Here is a 15,405-nt window from a genome sequence, read left to right as displayed (position 1 = left end):
CGTTCTCTTTGACTGTGGTCTTGCCCTTTGACTCTGACTGGGAAGAGTGGGTCTGATAGCCGAAACCTTTGAACTTATCAGGCTCCCACCACTCTGGGAATGTATCTGCCAGCGGTGGTTACACCAAGTTGTGCTACAGCCTTTTGCCAAAGAGGATGAGAAGCCCGTCTTTTAACACTGAAGTAGAAACGGTTGGTGTTGAAGCAGAAGCCTGTTTTGCTTTGGATTCATAACGGAAACTCTTGTGCTTTCTCCTGAATAGCTGGTGAAAGTGTGTGAAGCTGCATTTTCATTAAGGAGGGTGTAGATCACGGATGTCCCATGGAATTGTTTCCCAAAGGTGAGTGAGAGGCGTTGGGAGTTGAGAGACTCTTGCTTGGGGATTTCATGCCATCATTGGCATCCTTCCTGTATGTGGGCTTATACAAAGGGGAAGGGAGGGGAGTTTGGGGAGGAGAATGGAGACATCAGTCTGTTGTGGAAAGAAGAGGGTTGACATGTGGGAAGGGAACATGGCTGGACAAGGATTTCAAGACTGAGCCAGAAACTGCAGGAGGAAAAAAAACGTTAAAAAATGGTTTTCAGTGTGTGCTGTCCTTCAGTCCCTTATGCTTCTCCCACGGCTTTTACTCTTCCTCCATAATGTGATCTGTGTAAGTGCTTGGACACAGGGACTGTATCCCGCTTCTCTGGGAAAGGAATATGGCATTTCAGTTGCTGTGACACTTCCTAGCGTAGTGGTGTGCTTGGGAAAGCTGGGTGCCAGTGGTACATAAATTCCTCTGCCCTGCGGTGCTCTCATTTAGTGGCTGTGGAGTTGAGATGGGGAAGGTTGGTTGGAAGCATGGTGGCACGGCTTTTCTCGCTTGATAGACTCCCAACTTGTACCAAGCGTTTGCAGCATCTCCTTCGAGCCAGATACTGTGTGTGTGCCCGCTGGTCAGGACCCGTGCGCTTCCCCTGCCCCTTGCTCAGGTGCCGGCACCACATCCCTTAAGGATTTGTTAGGAAAGGCTACCCAAGAGCCCTGGGATTGAGAAAACGCCCAGGAAGGACTTGCTGGAGGAGAGTTGCTTGTTGTGGGTGGTGAGAGGAGATTGTTTCCCAGTGCTGTGCACCGAGATGTGCTGGAAGACCTGGGCAAGGGGACCCGCGCTGGATGCTGTGCCGTGTCCTCGCAGCACCAAGCTCCTTTTGCCACCTGCTCTGCGTATCCGCAGCTTCCCCTTCCCCTGGCCCAGGGACATTACATTCCTTGGGTTTGGGATTATTTATATTAAATTTTTTTTAGATAAAAGGCATCATCAATCTTAGAGCCTTTTAATGTTTGTAGATGTCTCTGGTTTTTAAATGGATTATGGCACCTATGAATTTTAACTACATATATAGAGCTCAATAAACAAGTTATATGGGTCCTGTCTTCAGCGGTATGTGGTTGTGTATGCTGTGGGTCCCACTTTGCATGGAGGAACATTCTGGGCAAGCTGAGAAGAGTTGAATTATTCAACCGTTTGTTTTATCTCTTACTAAAACACGTGTGCCCCACTCCTCAGTGGAGCCTTGGTGCTTGTTGGTTCATTTCTTGGTTTTTTTTTTTCATTGCATGCTGGATGAAAGCAATTGAAATTGAGTCAGGGCAGTTTTCTGTGCCAGGGCTGGTATTGTGGATGTTCATGTGCCTGTTCAAAACTCAGAGGGGAAACAGGAGGGGGGGCTTGGGCTGAAAGCGGGGGGACACCACGCATGTGGGGGTATTTCAGGGGTCTCGCTCTTGGACGGTCGCTGTATGTGGCGTGCGGTTGAAGTGCTAACCAGCAGCCGAGTGCGAACCCGGGGTGGTAACGATCACCGCGACCACTAACAGAAACCAAAACTCGGGGTGCTCACACCTTCGCGACCCAAAATAACAGCCCCCAGCCCTTCTCTCCCTCCTCCTGCCCTGCACCGGCACGTTAGGGACCTGCATCGCTTTGGATCCGCGGGTGGGTGGCAGCGTGGGCTCCAGGCTCCCCACCCTGACCCTCCAGCTGCCACCGAGCAGGATCTGTCCCTGCAGCCCCCCCGGAGGGGGGGACACACACGGGGACGGGACCGGGAGGCGATGCCCGGGGGCGCCGGGGCGGGTGTAACCGCCGGGTCCCGTTCCCCCCCCCCCTTCTTCTTCCCCGTTCCCCCCCCCCCTTCTTCTTCCCCGTTCCCCCCCCCTCTCTTCTTCCCCGTTCCCGTCCCCTCCCACCGTGGAGCCAAGTTCAAACCACGAGCCCCGGCGGAGCGGGACGCGGCGCAAGGACCGGACCGGACCGGACCGGGGTTCGGCTCCCCGGGAGCCACCGCAGGGTCCGCACCCGGCGGTCCCCCAGCTCCCGCGGGGCTCCATGGTGAGTCCGTCGGGGATCGCTGCCCCTTCCCCAAACCCCGGGATCCCGCCGTGCTGGAGTGGAGCCCCCCCCCAGTACCGCCGGGATGAGGTGGGGGCAGCTCGGTCGGGGTGGGATTTGTAGCAGCCGGGACCCCTTCGGGACGTGGCTGGTTCTCCTGGGATGGGGGTTTGGATCGACGAGGAGAGGGGACGGGTCCGGCTGGGAAGGGGCTGTTCCAGCCGGGAAAGGGGCTCGGACTGGTCGGGATGGGGCTGGTCCGGCAAGGAAGGGGCCTGGACTAGTGGGAATGGGGCTGGGCTGGGTCAGGATGGGGCTTGGATCCGGCTGGGAGGGTCGCGGTGGGATGGAACTGGGAGTCTGTGGGGAAGGGGCTCTGGTCTGGCTGGGAGGTCTGGTCCAGAGGGACCAGGTTGTTGTGGCTGGGACGGGGCTTGGACCTGGCTGGTCCCGAGGGGGAGAACGGAGCCTCCGTCCCTGCCCGGGGCTGCGGCAAGTGCTGGGGGTCCGGGTGATGGCAGGGTCCCTTTGGGTAGGAGGGTGCTGGGGACAGGGTCACTCTGGCTGGAAGGACCTGGGGACCCCAGTGGGGCTCCCGGGCAGGCGGCCGGCATTGCCCCTCGCTGCCTGGGTGGCTGGGGCTAGCAGGAATGCCACCAGGAGCTGCTCTATCAATAATGGTGATTTCCCTTATCTCCTCATATTTGCTGGAGGATTAGAGCCGAGGAAGAGATTAGCTTCCCCTGCCAGGCGCAGCAGGCTGTGACCGTCCTGCACCCACGCTCTCCTGGCTGCTCCTTCCCTGCCGGCCCTCCCCTAGGACGTGCCTAACCCCAGAGCTGCCCTGCCTGCCTGCTGCGGGGATGGGAGCTAGGGGAGACGGAATAACCCTAAATCAGCCCCTGAACTTCGCTTCCTCCATCCTGAAGGGTGCGAAGCAATAGCCGGGACTGGGGTTTGCCGGCTTCGTCTCTCCCCCGCATCCCTCTCTTGTCACCGCTGCTTCCCCACTCTCTGGGGGGGGGGGGGGGGGGTGGGAAGCACCTACTGCACCCTCCGAGCTCCTGTCCCGGCTGCTCGCTGAGCTTTTTTAACTGCAGGCTGTGTTTTCTCCTGTGCTAAGGACTGAGAGGCCAGTGCCAGGCTCAGCTGCCTGGAAATGCTGTAAATGGTGTGCTTTCTCCTGGAATTTGGTCCCAGTTGTTTAATAAGCCACTTCAGGGAAGTCATTCCCGGTTTAATGGTAAAATTGCATGGCCTTGTCTTCCTGGCGGAGGAGGCTTCCTGAGAGCAACCCTTAGACTTTGGACAGGGTATCCTCATGGAAGCAGCCCTCTCCTTTGGTGTCCCTGAGGATTATACCCTCGGCTCTCTGCTGAATCACCTCTGGGGCCAGATCTCTCTGTGGGTTTGCAGAGAACAAAGCTAGCAGCACGGGGAGGCTCTTCCCTGTCCTCCCGGCTCCGGGATGGAGCCCAGCATGGCTCAACTGGAAGGCATGCAGCGATTAAGGAAGCTGAAGAGCCCAGTGGGATTTGTACTGGTTGCGTGTGGATTTGTTCATCTCCTCGCAACACGCTTTGGCTCCAAGGTGACGCCTGTGTCCGTGGGTTCCTAGACTTGCGGCGTGTTGGGTTTTGCCTCGTATTAAGCCCCCATCGCTTCTGCTGAGCTGCGGGAGGGTGGGGAAAGGTTTCCTCGTCCTTTTGGAGCCGGGACCAGCCAGTCATCGAGCGGGAAGCACGGAGCAGATGCAGGTTTTACAAACCAACCCTCCAGGTTCCCACCGAAGGGCAGGATGAATATCGTCTGCCTGGGTTTGGACTTCAGCGAGGGAACTTCTTCCTTCTGGCTTCTCTGAGCAAAAGGCCAAGCCCGAGAGCCAGACGTGGCTGGAACAGCAGTGAACCTGCTGAGATGCGAGCTGGGGCTCGGGGCAGGCAGATGCTGGCAGCAGGCAGAGCTGCCTGCCCCTTCCTCCTTGCTCATACTATGAGCACAGGGGTTGCATCTTTGGAAGGAGCTGAGCTGCTTTCTGCCTGCCCAGACCTGACACCCGGAGCTAGGGGGTTGGGGGAAGGCATGTGTGTGTGCTGGGGGGGGGGGGGGGGGCTTTTCCTGCAAATGGGAGATGATAGAAATGCCCCGGTGCCAGGATGGGGCCCCAGCACCGTGCCATCGCTCAGCGATGCGGAGACGTGGAGAGCTGTCAGGCTCCTTTCCTGGCAGATGCCGTGCATGTATCGGGCTTCCCATCCTCGCCCTGCTGCTGCGGGACCGCTCAAATATCCCCGGTCCCGGTCACCTGAGGTTGCGTTGGCTTTTTTTCAAAGCCCAGGGGACTCATCCTTCGGAGGGTCCGGCCATCCCCTCCTCGTGCTCCCCCGCCAGCTCAGATGTCAGCGCTTGGGTTTCCCCGCTCTGCCGGGGCCGGCTCGGGGCTGCCAGGAAGGCTCGGAGCTGGGAAATTCGGAGGCAGCCGGGACGCGCTGGTGAAAGCAGGCGCTTGCGCCGCTTCTATCTGGCTCTTGTACGAGGGCACCCGAGCCTGGGATGAGCTGGGGCTGCGTGGGAGCTGGAAAAATGCTGTAAAACTGCATCCTTGCTGCGGGGGTTTGCGGAGGTGCGGAGAGCATCCTTCCGAGGGTGCCTGAAGCTGCTTGTGTCGAAGCGTGGAGGTTTGCCGGTGGGGAACCAGGCACCTCCCTGCCTCCAGCTTCTCTCCAAAGAGCAGAGCACATCCCTTTCTGCTCTTCTTGATTTTTGCTAGTTGTGAGGGTCTGGCCTTGAAACGCCACAAGCTGGGGAGCTACTGGGGACTCTGTTGGGGCAGAGAGCTTGGGGACAGAGCAAGCCGGGGCCAAGTCTGATGGAGGTTTGTGGCCAGGGGCTGTGAAGGCAGAGCCCAGAGCATCCCTTCATCCCCCCTCCCCGGCTGACACCGAGCCCTTCGCTGCACAGATTCTCCCCCGGGCACTCTCCTGCGCTGTTCTGCTCCTTCTGCTCGTCGCCGTGCTGAGCAGAGGCAAGAGGTGCAGCATCGCCAAAATCCTCCGGCAGTACCGTGCCGTCATCTTCCACGAGATCCAGAACCTGGTGAGCGGGTGGCGGGATCTGCCCGGGGCCCTGGATCCCCACTCTGGGGGATGCTGCTGAGCTGGATGCGGCCCCGCTGCAGAATGTGGGTGGGGAGGGATGAACCTGAAAATCTTAGCATGGGGTTGGCCGCTTTTCTGGTGTTTGTGGGGAGACCGTTGTGTTTAAATGGGGCGTTCCTGCCCCGCTTGGGAGGTGTGGATGCTTTGGAGTGCCTGATCTTCCCCTTGCTTTATTTCTCCAGAAAAACCTGAGCAGGTCGGCGGAGACGAGCCCAAGGGCTGGGCCGGCTTGTCGTTCCGATAAGGTGAGCACCAAGGGACCCGGGACTGGGATGTCGTGTGGGCTGAGCCCCCAGGGAGCCGTCGAGCCCCTCTCCCTGCCCCGGGGCCGCATGCTTTTCTCCTCTCCAGGACCAGAAGATCCTGCTCTCCATCTACAACATCAGCATGTCCCTGCGGGAGGTGGCGGCCGGCACCCTGCGCGGCCCTGAGGAGCTGGTGGTGTGGAAGGTGGCCAGAAACACCGACTTCGTGCTCAGGGAGAACTGCAGGAAAATCAGCAAGGTGGGAGCCCTGCCCCTTCCCAGTCACCCCAGTGGCTCCCTGTTCCCCTGCACGTGGGCTGCCCTGCCTGCAGCGTCCTGGGGGGTGAAGGTCTGTGCTGGGTTTGGGGCTGGGGGATGCTGATGGTACAGCCCGGTGAGCTTTAAACTGGCCGGGGAGGGAAGTCTGGATGTGGCAGCGTGGGACAAGCTGGGGGGTTTTTACCACCAGTTCCCAAGTGGGTTTGCCCACCTGTGCCACGATGCCATGGTTGATTGGGAACACAGAGCCCCATCCCGGTGGGATGCTCACCCGGTGGGTGGGCTTGCCCGCTCCTGCTCTCATTCCCAAGTTCTTGTAGGCAAGAACTGGGATTTCTCCCCAAAGGGCTGCTCTGGGCTCCCCCGGCATCCCCAGGGCTCTGCCGGGGAAACCCCGGCCAGGAGGATCCCCTACAGCAGCCGCCAGCAACTCATTAACTAGCGGGGAAACCCCAAGGCAGCGAAGCGCCGGCTCCCCGGCCCTGGCGCGGTGCTGGGGTTGTCCTCCCCACCATCGCCGGGGAAATCAGCTGGGGCTAACCCTGCCTGGGGCTTGCTGGAGATGCTGCCGGTTTGGAAAGTCACCTGCAGAGCCGACCTGACTGTCTGCCCTGTCCGTGGATGAGCTGTGGGGTGCACGCCGCCAGCTTGGGGAGGGACGGCCAGCTTTGGGGAACCCTGGGGACCCGAAAGCACGTCCCCGCCGTGACCACGGGTGGCTCGGCCACCCCAGCCTGCAGCTTTGCCCGTACGCATGGGGCGTGCGATGTCCCAGGCGCATCCTCGGTGCTGGAGCGGTGGCTTTTGTCCCCGTGACTAACGCCTGCGTGGTGGTGGGGGGGTATTTCTGCTCCCTCGGCACGCCGACTGCAGAGCCTGCCGCGCATCCCGGCACAGCCCCGGCGCGGGGGACCCGGCCGCAGGAGAAAGCAGCTGCGGGAGATTGGGAGGAAGGCAGAGAGGCTGGTGACCTGCTGGGAGAAGCTCTACGCCCTGCACGCATCCCACCGTGCCCCCCGGGACTCGTAGGGACACCCTCGCCAAGTGCCGGAGGGATGCGCTGCTCCGGCCCCATGGCTGCCGGCTTCTTGTTTGGAAATCTGGGGTGAATTCAATCCTGAAGGCAGCGGAGTTGCTACCGGCGGGTGCCAAAGCTGAATTTGTCCTCCTGTCTCAAGCGGTAGCCAGGGACCGGCCCCATCGCACGTGGTGGGGGCTGGCAGGTTGGTTTGCCGTGGGATGGCTGCGGCAGGAAGCTGGAACATCAGAAACGTGGAGGAGGAGAAGGGGAAGTGCCAAAAAAAAAAAAAAGGAGGTGAGGCATTGGATTTCTGTGATGCTCCTGGCCCTGCATCACCTGCTGCTTTCTTGGGGACAATGGTTGCTTTTCGGGGCAAAAAAGAGGACATGTGGGGCTATGGCTTGGAGGGCTCCGCTGGAAGCGGGACCGCTGCGCATCCGCAAGGCTCTGAGGGTGGCCGGGCTGTGGAGTGGGACAAGTGTCCCTGTTACGCTGCTGGGGCACGCAAAGCGCCTGGGCACCCCCAGCGGACGGGGAAGCCAGGGTGCATCACTGGGCACCCAGGGAAGCCTGGGGAGCACCGGTGCTCGTGGATAAAAAGCAAAACCCCAGGCAGCTGAGGGGGCTCGAGGCCAAGGCACGATCTCTGGGATGGAGGCACCACCGAGGCACCCGGCTTCTTGGCACTGTGGGTGCCCCGGCACCCCCCGGTGAGCCAAGCCCAGAGGGATACGGCCTTCGGTGAGATGAGGAGCATCCTCCCTCATCGCTGTGCTTTGCCACTGCCCTGGCCGGAGTCCCTGCTCCCCCGTTGGGTGGCAAAAAGTCTCTGGGAAGCCAGAAATAAAACCTCTCCTTCCCTGGAAGCCCTTGGGGTGCTTTATCTGGTGACCCAGGAGCTCTTGTGCCGTGCATGGGGCTGGCGTGGTGCAGGGTCCGTGCAAACCCGGGAAGGAGCGTGCAGCGGCGGTGGGCACCGTGGCGTCCTCCCTCTGCCCGCCGTGCCTGCATCCCTGGCCCACGGGGCCCCATCCTGCACGCTTATACTGGTGCACAGGCGGTGGAGGACAGGACTCTGCTGCAGAAGCTGCTTTTCTGGGGGACCGTTCCCCCTCCCTGAGCCGTGGGCAGAGCCGGAGCGGCGGCTGGGGAGGGAGAGCTCGCGTTGTGCCCCTGCCTCAGTTTCCCCAGCCCCTCTCCACCCGGGTGGACGCTGTCCCAGCCGTGAGTGGGGGCAGCCCTGGCTGTGTGGTGGTGGGGACGTCTGTCGAGGACACGAGATGGCAGCAGTGGGCTGCGTGCGCTGAGCGGAGCCGGACGGCTGCCCACGGCCGTGTGTCCCCGTGGCCTGGGCCACGCGGCCGCCTGGACCACGGCCACGGCTCCCGCCTGGACCACGGCCACACCAGCATCCCCTGGCCCCATCCCCACTGGGATCTCGGTCACCCTCCCTGGTCCCAGCGGGGACCCAGCTGGCGGGGGGGAATGGGTGCTGCTGGTAAGTGGGTCCCTCACCCGTGTGCCTTGGAGGTGATGGGGGGGGGGGGGGGGGGGACAATTCCCTAGGGGTTCCTCTGTGGGTTCAAGCAGCCGGCTAGGGTGGGGGGATGCAGGGAGGGAAGGGCAGGAGATGCTCGGGGGTCCTTGCCCACCCCCTGCCTCTGGGACATGGGCTGGAAGGAGCTTGGGGTGGGGGGGAGAGACCCCCTCCAGGCACACCAGGGCTCCTGGGATTTAGCAGGGTGCAGGATGGGCCCCTGGATTTCATGGGGCATGACAGGGACCTTGGTTTGGGGAGGGTGAGAACAAGGTGGTGGTGGGGGGGGCAGGCTGGGGGTGCTGCTCTTGTGGGGTCCCTCCAGGGCCCGTGGGCCCTGGGAGACTCTGTCTTCACGGCATGGGGCAGGCTGGCGCTGGCGGCGAGGCTCAGCCAGGGAGCCGTGGTTCGGCACATCTCGATGCCGCAGGTCTCCCGGAGCTGCACCGCGCTGCCGCCGGTGCCACGTTCCTCCCTGGCCGGCTTCTTCCTCCCAGCTCCATCCTCCTCCTCGGGAACAAGCACTGCCGCCTTTTCCTCCTCACCTTTCTGTTGCCTCCATGGGGGCTTGCGCAGCAGTTTCGATTCAGGTTTTCTTTCTTATTCCCCCCACTCATCCCACACACACCCCCCCCCACACATCCTGCCAGCATCCCAGAATAGCCCTATTGATGCTTTATCGACCATGGATGGGACCCGGTGGCTCGTGCACTGGTGTGAGCGGGATCGGGCTTGGGACATAGTGACTCGCTGCCTTTTTCTGCATCAAGGCTGGAGCAAAGTCCACCCCCCTCCACCAACCCGTCAGCACCTTCCCGGATAAAACAGAGCAGCACCAGGGGAGGGCAGCTGCTGCCGAGCCGGAAAAATCACCGGGTGCTGCCTGCGCACCCCCCCCGGCATCTCGCCCTGGCTGCCTTTGGAGACAGGGAATAGGGGAGGTTGTGCCCAGTGCTGCCAGTTTGGCATCTGAGTGGCGGTGGGAGGCTTGTGCCGGTGTTTGTGGGGGTTTACAGGCGTTGGCACGCTCGCCGCGAGCTTGCTGCGAGCTCGCCGTGAGTAAGGCGAGGGGGGAGAGGGAACCCAGTGCAGCGGCAGGAATGAGTGCATGGAAAGGAAGGAAAGAGTGAAGGAAGAGGCAAAAGGGAGGGAGGGGAAAAGCGAGGTCGATGCGACGGTGGAATCACAGCAAAAACAGCCGGAAAAAGGAAACGGGCCCTGAAAAGTCAAATAAAAATAGCAGCGAGGCGAACCCAAGTGTGCAGCACATGGGAGTGAGCGCATTTCCTTCGAGGGCAGCACCGCACGCTCCCGGCTGCTCCGGGGGGGCCGCTCTGATGTGGCTCCAGCAGCCGCTGCCACCGTGGCTCCCCCCTCCCCGTACCGTGCCAGCCGCTTGGCAGCCGGTCGGCGTCCCGCCAGCCCCCGCTTCGCCCGCGGTCCGAGCGCGCTTTGCCCGGACCGCGGGCCAGGCGGTCGGCGGGGATGCGGTACGCTCGCTCGGGGATGCGGTCGCGCTCGCTCGGGCGCGCTACGGGGCAGGACGCGGTTGCACACGCGTGTGTGAGAGCACGAGGGGATGCGCGGGGGGGCTCGCTGGCCGTGCCCTCGGCCGCCGTGCCATGTGCCGCCGGCCGATCTCCTCGCCAGATGCATCCGAGCGCCGTGCAAACGGCGCGATCATGGTTTCCTCCCTTCGCCGCTTGTTTTGCAATCGCGGCAGGGGCCCGCCGGGAGCCGGGGGGTCGGCGATGGGGACGAGGACGGGGATGGAGACGGGCGCTCCTTTACCGGGGCCAACGTGCCGCATCCCAACCCGGCTTCGGGCAGACCCCAGCGTGCCCGGGGAGCGTGCCCAGGGGACGGTGGCTGCCCTATTTCCGCAGAGCCGATGCCGGAGGCGCGTTTCACCCCTTTGCACCGTCGCCGTCCCACCGAAATGCAGCCGCCCCTGGACCGGAGCGGAGCCGTCACCATCGTGGGGTACCAGCAGCCCCCCTGGCCGGTGTCTGGGGGGGGCCCTCACCCACCCGTACCCCCCGCTTCGGTCCTCACCCCCCTCGCAAGCGGGGCTGGGGGCACTGGCACACGCAGGCTGTGTCTGACGAAGCAGAGCAGCGTTTTGTTCTCTCTCCCATCTCCCCGCAGCATCGTAAAGCTGTTGAAAGCCCAGATTTACGGTGTGATAAACGCTAGGGGCTCTGCTGAATATTTTACTGCTCCATCCTTTGGAGAGCGGCTGGTTTGGAGAAGCGGGGAGAGCCGGGCGCGGGGCGGCACGCCCAGCCGCATCGCTGCCCAGCTCCAGCTGGAGGACAGCAGATCCCGGGGGGATGAGGATGGCCAGGAGTGGGGCTGCATGGAGCCATGCCATGGCCCAGGTGGCTCCCGGCACCCCCAGCCGTGGGATACTGGGTGCCTGAGCCCCTCTGGGCAGTGGGAAAGTGCTGACCCCCCCCCCTCCCCAATCATTTCCTGGGCCCGTTGCCGGTTTTGGAGGCATCTGCTGAGCAGATTGTGCCCCGGCGTGCCGGGGTGCCCGTGCCAGGATATGTCAGCCGAGAGGCGGGGTGTGCCCGGGTCCGGCTTCGGGTGCTCTCCCTCCCCGCGCCCCCATCGCCCGCTCCCCCGCCGGGTGCCGCGGGCTGCTCGGCGGGAGGCTGCATCCTCGCTGGGAAGAGCTGGGCGATGCTGGAAAGCAGCTCTGCCCTGCTCCACCGCCGCCTCCGCCAGCCAGAGGTTTGCAGCCTCGGGATGCGAGTGTGCACGCGTGTATACATCCATCCACGCGTGTGCACGCATGTACGTGTGTGTACGGGTGCGTGCAGGTGGTGGTTACGTGGGTGCGTGCACGCACGTGCGTGGGTGGGTGCGTGCGTGTGATTTTGTGGGTGTGCATGGGTGTGTGCACGTGATTCCTCTATTCCCGAAGTGGTGGCTGCAGCTTCCCGGGACCACCGGCCCCGTGTACCCTCCTCCCTGGAGCTGGAGCCGGGCGTTGGAGCTGGCAGGACTTGGTATGGGGAAAAAAAAACAGCGGGACCGGAATGTCGGGCTCAGCGGGAACGCCAGCTTGCACCGAGGCTGGATGCTGCCGATCCGGGTCCCGATGGTATCGTGGCTCCCCGGGCGGACTCTGGCTCCGGCGGCTCTCGACGCCCAGCGGGAGCCACGCAGCGGCGAGGGGCCCGGCCAGACCCCGCTCCCGCTCCGTGCCGGCGAGCGGGCACACGACGCCTTCCGACACCGGCACGGGGCACGTCCACGCCGAGGGGCTGAGAAACTGGGGGGGGGGGGGGACACACACTGGGGCTTGGCTGGGAGCTGGGGGTTGGGGAGGGGGGGTGGTTAGACCGGGCTGCCTCCCACCACCGTGGCCCCCGGCCCCGCTGCTCGACCCACGGCATCCTGCGCCGGGGCCCATTGTTCGGCCGCGCCGGTCTGCGGGGCAGGATTCCTTTGTCAGAGCTCGGCAATATTTTATTCTAACAATTAACCAAACACACCCGGGCCCCCGAGCCTGTTTGTGATTATTGGAGGGCGAATTCCCCAGCCTCGCTCCCTCTTGGTGTCAGCTCTGCCTGGGGCGGAGGGGATCCAGCCCCACTCCCACCGGTTCAGGGTTGGGGACCCCCAACCGCGCTGAGAGTCTCCCCGCTCCTGCGGCCGGCTCTGGGGTGGGAGAGGGGGGGAATTTGGTTGCCTCGACCCCCTCGGGAGCCCGCGAGCATCACCGACATTGTCTCCGCAGCAGCGGGATCCGTGGCGGCGCAGGGGCAGCGGTGACTCATGGCAAAGGAGGGGGGGGTGTGAATCACAGCCCTCGCTCTCCGGGCAGGATGCGGCCCCGTGCTTGCAGCTTGCCGCATGCCAGCGATGGACCGCAGGCTTTGTCCTCCATGGGGTGGAAGCTGCTCGCTGCCCGCGGCGGGATGGGATGGGGCCGCTGCTCTTCCTTGGGCTCTCCCCCCCCCTTCCCCGGCAGCCTGGGATGCCGGTGCAGCTTTCCCGGCCCCAGCTTTGGGGTGAGATGAGGGTTTTGTGGGGTGCGGGTACCTCTTGGCTCTCTCCGAGGCTCTTCGCCGTGCTCTAGCTGCATCCTCATCGCCGCTTGCTGCACCGGTGGTAAAAAAAGCTGACGCCTCCTTTTGCAAACTATCCTGGAGAGTGGATTGCCCAGCGCAGGTTATCAAATCCCTGTAAAATCCTTTGCTTGGGGCCAGCTCAGCTCATCTCACCCTGCCACTGCGTTTCCACCCTCCAGGCGGTGGGTGCCGAGTCCCCAGCCCGGTGCCACGGGCAGAGCCGTGGCTGGAGCCAGCAGCGAGCCGGCAGCCTTCTCCGGGTGGGCAGGGGAGTCCTGAGTGGGAGCTGGAGCCGAGGGTCGGGGCGAGCACCGCCGGTGATGCCGCCCACCGAGAGCGAAGCAGCCAGCACCGGTGCTGGTTCCCTGCGGTGGGGCCGTCCAGGTTACCCGGGGGTTATTTGAAATCCCGGGGGAGACACCCTGAGCGGATTGTTTCTCCAGTTGCTGCCGGGGATGGAGGGATCCCGGGAGCGGCTGGGGCAGAGGAGGGGGTTCGCAGCCACAGGGTGGGAGGACGGAGGATGGACGGGCGTCACGGTGCTGCCCCGGCCCCGCCAGCATCCCCGGCAGCCGGAGCCGGGTGTGGGGCAGGGAGCGGGTACAGGCAGCGTTTCTGCCTGCTGCTTCCCACGGGTGATGGAGACAGAAAGGTACGACCCCTGAGCCGGTTCCCCCGGCTCTCGCCGTGGCTGCGCCCACACCAGTGCCTAAACCCGCTCCTTCAGAGCCAAGGCTCCTTCCTCGGCGGTGCCGCCTGGCTCCGGGCTCTCAGCCTGATCCTGGATCTTAAAATACAGCGAGTCGTCGAAGCAGAGCCGCTCGGGTGGCCGGGCCAGGCATGGCAGCCGAAGCGCAGCACCGGTGAGCAGCCCGGCGAGCAGCGAGCCACCGACGGCCACCGCTAGCCCCACCGCCTGGCACAGCGCCTGCCCGCCCGCCCCACGGTCCCCCCACCATCTCCATGCCCCCTCACTGGTATCACCCCCGACGGGGGACACCTGGGAGAAACGGGACCCGGAGGTGTCCTCGGATGCCACCAGGATAGCCACGGTGCTGGCAGCGCCGCCGAGGATGCCGGGCAAGCCGTGGAGGTTGTGGATGCCGCACTGGTCCCGGAGCGCGAGATTCCTTGCCAGGAGCGGGGTGAGGAACTTGAAGCCGAGGACGCACGTCACGGCCGAGAGGCTGCCCAGGGCAAGAGCGGCCACCGGCGGCACGGCCATGTCAGCCACCGCGCCGATGGCCACTCCACCGGCCAGGCTGCCGTTCTGTAGGTGGCCGGGGTTGAGCTTGCCGTCCCTCTCCAGCAGGCTGGAGGCCACCACGGTGGTCACGGCGCTGGCGCTCATGGCCAGGAAGGTGTTCAGGATGGCACGGTGCTGGGCATCTCCCGGTTGGCAGAGGACAGCCACGAAGCTGGGCCAGAAAACCCAGAGGATGAGCGTCCCCACCAGCGACAGGAGGTCGGAGTGGGCTGTCGTGATCTCCTTGGGGTGCACCGGCCGACGTGCCGCCCCGAAAAGTGCTTTGGACACGCCGAGGCCGAAATAGCAGGAGAAGACGTGGATGGTGATGGTGCCCCCCACATCCAGGACGCCCAGACAGGTGACGATGACCCACTCGCTGGCGAGGTAGAAGGGGATTTCGCAGGTGGCCACAACGAGGAGCTGGCGGAGGCTCGTCCTCCCCAGGACGGCCCCCACGGAGATGAGCACCGTCACGGCGGCGAACTCGGCGGTGAGGAGGTTGCGAAGGTCCAGGTGGACCCGGCCGTGTCGGAAATGATGGAGCAAGCCTTGCAGCACCAGCGCCCATTGCGTGGAGAAGTTGAGCAGGAGAAAGTTGTGGGTGAGGACGCTGAGCCCGTAGCGGGGCAGGAACGTCAGCAGGAGCCCCAGTCCCACCACCAGCATCACCTGGATGTCCTGGAAGAGGGGGAAGATGCCGGAGAGCTGGTTGGCCACCAAGTTGGCATCTTCCGCCTGCGCCGAGGGCTCATCATAGGTGATGAAGAAGGTGAAGAAGAGGAGTAGGGCACCCTGGAAGAGCCCCAGGGAGAGGGGCAGGAGGCGGTGGGGGCGGGCAGGGGGTGGCACGGCCATCCCAGGGTGGACAGGAGGGGACGGTGACCGGTGGGGTGGCTGGGCACGGGGCGGCAGCCCGGCAGCACTCGTGGGGTGAGCTCCTCTCGCTCCTGCATCGGGGTTTTATGGCCACGGTTAATTTTTAACCGAAGATATAAGTTTATGTGCCAGAAGAGGTGGTTTTTTCCCCCCCTCCCTTCTTTAAACACAACGCCCATAAATTACCCATGTGGACTTGTTTGGCCGCCATAAAAAGTGGACGTGAGGGAGGTTATGATTTTGAAGGGAAACAAGAAAAACCTGCTGTGGGGCAAAGAGGGGAGAAGGACGATCTGTGAGGAGCCAGCCAGGGGTGAGGGTACCACGGCACACACCCCCATTTAACCCATCCCTACCCGGGAACGGGGACCACGCCACTGAAACCCCCGGAGCGATGCTGGGCGCTTAGACCCCAGCAGCTCCCAGTCTGGCTCTGGCCACATCCCACCCAGGGACGGCTCCGGCACCATCACCACCCCACGCTGCAGGATGATGCACGTTTTTGCTCGGCAACTGCCTGGATTTTGCGAAGCGCCATAAAGCTCCGAAATCGGGGCCGAAAAGATCATTTTCTCAC

At 63.4% G+C, this 15,405-nt stretch overlaps 1 protein-coding gene across 1 annotated transcript; it reads right to left on the bottom strand.

Annotated features, from left to right (window-relative positions):
• Window positions 1–6,985: 6,985 nt before the first annotated feature.
• LOC126045679 (uncharacterized) lies at window positions 6,986–14,807 on the bottom strand. Its single transcript, XM_049817093.1, has 8 exons — window positions 13,704–14,807; window positions 13,419–13,631; window positions 11,662–11,901; window positions 10,649–10,776; window positions 10,266–10,492; window positions 10,003–10,149; window positions 8,976–9,217; window positions 6,986–7,316 (listed from the first exon to the last, which is right to left on the bottom strand). The coding sequence occupies exons 1-8, from the start codon at window positions 14,805–14,807 to the stop codon at window positions 7,047–7,049; spliced, it is 2,571 nt and encodes an 856-aa protein (XP_049673050.1). The 3' UTR covers window positions 6,986–7,046.
• Window positions 14,808–15,405: the final 598 nt, after the last annotated feature.

The sequence above is a fragment of the Accipiter gentilis genome, chromosome 14 (assembly GCF_929443795.1).
Source record: "Accipiter gentilis chromosome 14, bAccGen1.1, whole genome shotgun sequence".
NCBI classification, from domain to species: domain Eukaryota; kingdom Metazoa; phylum Chordata; class Aves; order Accipitriformes; family Accipitridae; genus Astur; species Astur gentilis.
This window is presented reverse-complemented; position numbering and strand designations above follow the sequence as displayed.

Coding starts and splice junctions, on each gene's coding strand:
- LOC126045679 (XM_049817093.1), bottom strand. CDS start 14,807: ATGGCCGTGCCACCCCCTGCCCGCCCCCACCGCCTCCTGCCCCTCTCC. Junction 9,218..10,002: donor GCTGCCAAGCGGCTGGCACG/GTACGGGGAGGG, acceptor GGGGGGAATAAG/AAAGAAAACCTGAATCGAAA. Junction 7,317..8,975: donor GCGCCAGCCTGCCCCATGCC/GTGAAGACAGAG, acceptor CTGATGTTCCAG/CTTCCTGCCGCAGCCATCCC.